Source organism: Citrus sinensis, chromosome 1 (assembly GCF_022201045.2).
Source record: "Citrus sinensis cultivar Valencia sweet orange chromosome 1, DVS_A1.0, whole genome shotgun sequence".
NCBI classification, from domain to species: domain Eukaryota; kingdom Viridiplantae; phylum Streptophyta; class Magnoliopsida; order Sapindales; family Rutaceae; genus Citrus; species Citrus sinensis.
In genome coordinates this window covers 24,841,919-24,846,474 of record NC_068556.1, presented here as the reverse complement: position 1 = coordinate 24,846,474, position 4,556 = coordinate 24,841,919, and the positions used below count along the sequence as shown (strand labels likewise).

At 34.2% G+C, this 4,556-nt stretch overlaps 1 protein-coding gene across 1 annotated transcript; it reads left to right on the top strand.

Moving 5' to 3' along the window:
* The first annotated feature begins 681 nt into the window (after positions 1-681).
* On the top strand, positions 682-4,335 carry LOC102630089 (uncharacterized). The gene is made up of 2 exons (XM_006488637.4): positions 682-1,010; positions 2,310-4,335. The coding sequence occupies exons 1-2, from the start codon at positions 933-935 to the stop codon at positions 4,035-4,037; spliced, it is 1,806 nt and encodes a 601-aa protein (XP_006488700.1). The 5' UTR covers positions 682-932; the 3' UTR covers positions 4,038-4,335.
* The last annotated feature ends 221 nt before the right edge of the window (positions 4,336-4,556 follow it).

Here is a 4,556-nt window from a genome sequence, read left to right as displayed (position 1 = left end):
GAACCAATGATTATAAATTTATAATGGAGTTTAAATTATACATGCAAATCCATATATATAGCTATCTTGCCACTGTAGTTTAGGAAAAATTCTTGGGTGCTCTTGAAAATCTATATATGTAAAGTCCTATATAATGATAATATACATACACATGTGATAAATATTGAATGGATAAAAGAATAATATTTGAGGAGCAGCAAAGACCTTCTTGTAGCTTGGATACTTGGAGTGTTCAAATTTAATTTTAGAAAAGAGAATTTAAATTAGTACTATTAAAATAGTAATTACTCTTTTGTATATATATAATACGGAAAATTCTAAAATGCCTCTGAAATATTATGTTAATTATACAATAAGTAAATGATGTTATAATATGTATATATTTACTTTAAAAAACTAATATGTAATTAGTGGCTGTATAAATTTTAACTGCACATGCTATAGATGAATTAATTGATTATTTTTCCCTTTATGTATTGCAGAGTTTCTCATATAATGCAGGTCATTCCACGTGCAACTGATTTTTAACTTAGTGATAAAATCATAAATGGTACACCTAATAATAAAAGGAAAGAATGACAGAAAAAGGACGCATTAGGAGGGGATTAGTTAAATGAAACAAGAGGGAAATGAGTTGTCAAATTGAAATGAAACGCAATATCGCCACAGAAACCAGCTCATGTGACCACCTGTCCAGTTTCCTTTCTATATTTGGTGGGACTACCTCCCCTCTTCTTTTCATTTTTTTTTCCTTTTTGCTTTTAACTCCACTGGGTCAGGGTCAGACACAGATCATATCATCATCATCTTTACTCATCATCAGAAGAAATTAATAGAAGAGAAAGCCATTACTAGTGCAGCAGTGCAACTACTATTACTCTTTTATTTATAACCTTTTTCTTTCTTTGGATTCCATTTTCATTTCCATATCCATGGCTTCTTCTGATACGAATCAGACTGTAGTTGTATCATCAGATCATCACCCCACTGCTAGCGCTGATCATCATGAGGTTAGTTTTCTCATAACTTTTATTCTCTTATATGTATATTATCATTACTAATAAGAATACAACTAGCGTATATGTATGAATTCTTGTTGATTATTAGAGGAACCTAATTAAGATCGATCATTTTGATTACTCTTTTAAACCTTAATTGATAAGTGATTTACAGTCTCGATATACAGGATCTTGAACTATTTTAAAAAGTTGATAAGTTTCTGATAACCTTACTGCTTGAATGGTGATTGTTAGCTAGCTTTTAGAAAATAATTGAATCCCACGGGAATGAAAGATTTTGCTTCAAAACTATTTGTAGAATAATATGGGGTTTCCTACGCAAACTTTAGAGGGGACGTAATTGCTGCTCCTCGAATAAGTTTTTACGTACATAGTAAATGTTTACCAAAGTCTTATATGCATATGACTACTTGAGGCAAAGTATTCAGTAATGATTTTCTTAGTAAGAAAGTTATCGAGTCCTAGATAGCATAATTGCTGCTTGGCAAGTTTAGCAGGTGGATTTCCTTCTGGTGATATTTGTTACGTTTGCACTATTGCAGTCCATTTTAATTTCACTTCTCTAATTACTAGTTTAATTTAGTTGAGAGGAAAATCAAGTATATATTTTCAAACTGCATAACACACACACACACACATCTATAACATATGCAACACCATTTTCCATGCCCAGGCCCTGTATTTTTCGTTTCTCAGAGCGGTCAATTGAAGAGATTATATTGGAAATTTACTATGATCATTATTCAAGGTCTTGCTGCACAAAGCAAATGCTAATTGATTTTTATAAACTCCCTGCTGTTTCCTTTATATAGAAATACACTTGACTTGACCCGCAAGTTTTGTTTCTCTTCCGTTTTTCGAAGGCTTTATTTATTTATTTATTTATTTATTTATTTATTTATTTATTTATCTATTTCTTTTCCCTGGTTGTTCCTAAAAAATTAACTATTTCATTACGACAACAATAGGAATCTGATCAATTGGCATGAGCACTTATTTTCTAAATAGTTTTCTCTTGAGCTTATTGTAAAGATATCCGTACAGGTTACACACACACACATATATGATTTTTATTTATAAGCTTCAAATTGTGGGAAAAATTCATCTACAAATATATATATATATATATATAGTTTCTTTGCTTAGCCTATTATCCTTTGATTTTTTATTTTTTATTTTTATTTTGTATTTTAATGCAAATGATCTTCAGTGCAATGAACATATTAATTTGTTCATTTAAGTTAAAAATGTTTGCTTCTCAAAATCATAATTATCTTGGAGCTGTTGCAGCCTATGGAGAAGGAGGCTATTGAAGAAACTGAAACAAACAAACAAGAGGATGTTGAACCTCCCAAGGATGATGGAAAAGAAGACGAGAAAAAAAATTCGCCCAGAAAAGATAACTCTTCAGAGTTGGAAATTCCTGTCACTAAAGCAGAAAAAGTCCCTGTTCTTGCTGAAGTTGAAAAAGTAGACAACTTCCCTTGTACAGATGTTCCGGCTGAAGTTAATAATGTCGATAATACCGTTTCAGAAGAGCCATTGGAAATATTATCAGAGAAGAAGGTAGCAATTGAAGCATCTAAAGAAACACCACAGGAGAAACCAGGAGCTGAAGCGGGGAAAGAAGACGCGGAGGAGACAGTGCCAGTTGGAACGGTTGTGCAAGAAGAGAAATCTGCAGTTGAAAGTTTACCAGAGGAGAAGCCATTAATTGAGGCTGTTGAAAATGCTGAAAAGGAGAAAAAGGCAGTTGAAGTTGCTAAAAATGTAGATGAAGAACCAGAGGTTGAAGCAGTTGAAAAGGAGCGACCACCAGCTGAAACTTTACCAGAGGAAAAACCAGCAACTGAAACAGTTGAAAGTGCACAGGAGGATAAACCCTCAGTTGAAGAAGTTGAAAAATTACCAGAGGAAAAGCGAGCAGCTGAAGCAGTTGGAAGTGTACAAGGTGTGAAACCAGCAGAAACTTCAGCGGAGGAAAAACCAGCTGCTGTTGTTGAAGAGGCAGAAAAGTTAGAAAAGGAGGAACCAGCAGCTACAAATGCAAATGTACAAGAGGTAATTGAAAAGGTTAACAACCATATTAAGGAGGAAACTGATGATAATAAAGCAAAGGACAATACAGCAACTGAACAAGTTGAAGAGGAGATAGAAACTGAAAATGTTGAGCCCATTTCATCAACTGAAGATGTTGGTCGATCAGCGGATTCTAAGGCAATGGCAATAGTTGATGAAATGAAGGCTAAACCCCAAGAGCCATCTAAAGTAATTGTTGAAGAGTTTGCAGAGAAATTTGAGAAAGATAATCATGGGACAAAACCTGCTGAGAAGGAAGAAAATATCAGTGCAGGTGCGGAGCCTACGGCTATTGAAATCTCTCCGGCAACCAATGATGAAGCTCAAGCTGATTTAAAAGAAGTGGCAAATGATTCTCCAGTGTCTGGTATCGTAGAAAAAATTGATGATGAAAGAAGAAGAGATGGGACCACAGTGATAGAAACCGACATTGCTGAATTGAAGGAAGAAAAAAATGTCAAAATGGATCAGGTGATGACTGAAGAGAAGAATGAGAAAACTGAATCAGTAATTGCAAGTGAAAGAGCCTCCAGTATTGCTGCTCAAGTAACTGAAAAATCTTTAGTGGAAGAGCAGGAGTCTAGAGATGTGGAGATGATCAAAAAGAAACAGGATTTACCCTCAGCAGAAAATGAAAGAGATGTTGCTGAGGCCACAGTTGATGTCAAGGCAGAGGAGACTAATAAGAAAGCAGAAACAAACTTGGAAAGTACGGAAGAAGCTGTTGTTGATGGTAAAAAAGCTGATCCCCCAACCAAAGAAGGTGATGACACAAAAAATTCCAAGGAGTTTTCGGCTAAACCTCCACAAAAATCATCAGGGAACTTACTATCAAAGGTGAAACAGTCACTTGGAAAGGTGAAGAAAGCTATCGTTGGGAAATCTCCGAGCTCGAAAACCCTCCAGTCTGAAGCTAAAGGAGATGAAAATATTAATTAAATGCCAAGTAAAATGTTACTGTTGTTATTAGGTGTCGTGATGAACTTGAATTGGTTTTTCATTTTATTTGCGACGTTGATGAGTAGGTGTAGTATATAGGAGGTAATGTCCACGCACCTTGTTATATGTGAATGTGAGGATTTGATTTTTTTTTTTTTTGTTCCTTTTGTTTCCATCATACAATTCTTGTATTGGTTGGTGGCTAGTTCTGGTGAGTGAATTAATGTGTCCATGTTCAATTGAATGACAACAATGTATTGAATTGGTTTGTGTTTCAGATATAATTTTTTTTTTTGGATGTATATAATGTAAAATTTATCTTTGATGTTGAAGCAGGCTCCTCATTCAATACATTAATCTTATGTAGAGCTGTAGACATAATTTCTATTTTCTAAGAGTGATAAGTTTTTCGGGTTCTGTAATGAAATCTCCTTCTAGCTAATACATTAAGCTTTAACTGCTTTGTTTGTTTACCTGTAACGGAGAGGATTGAAAATAAATTTGTAAAGAGATGCTGAT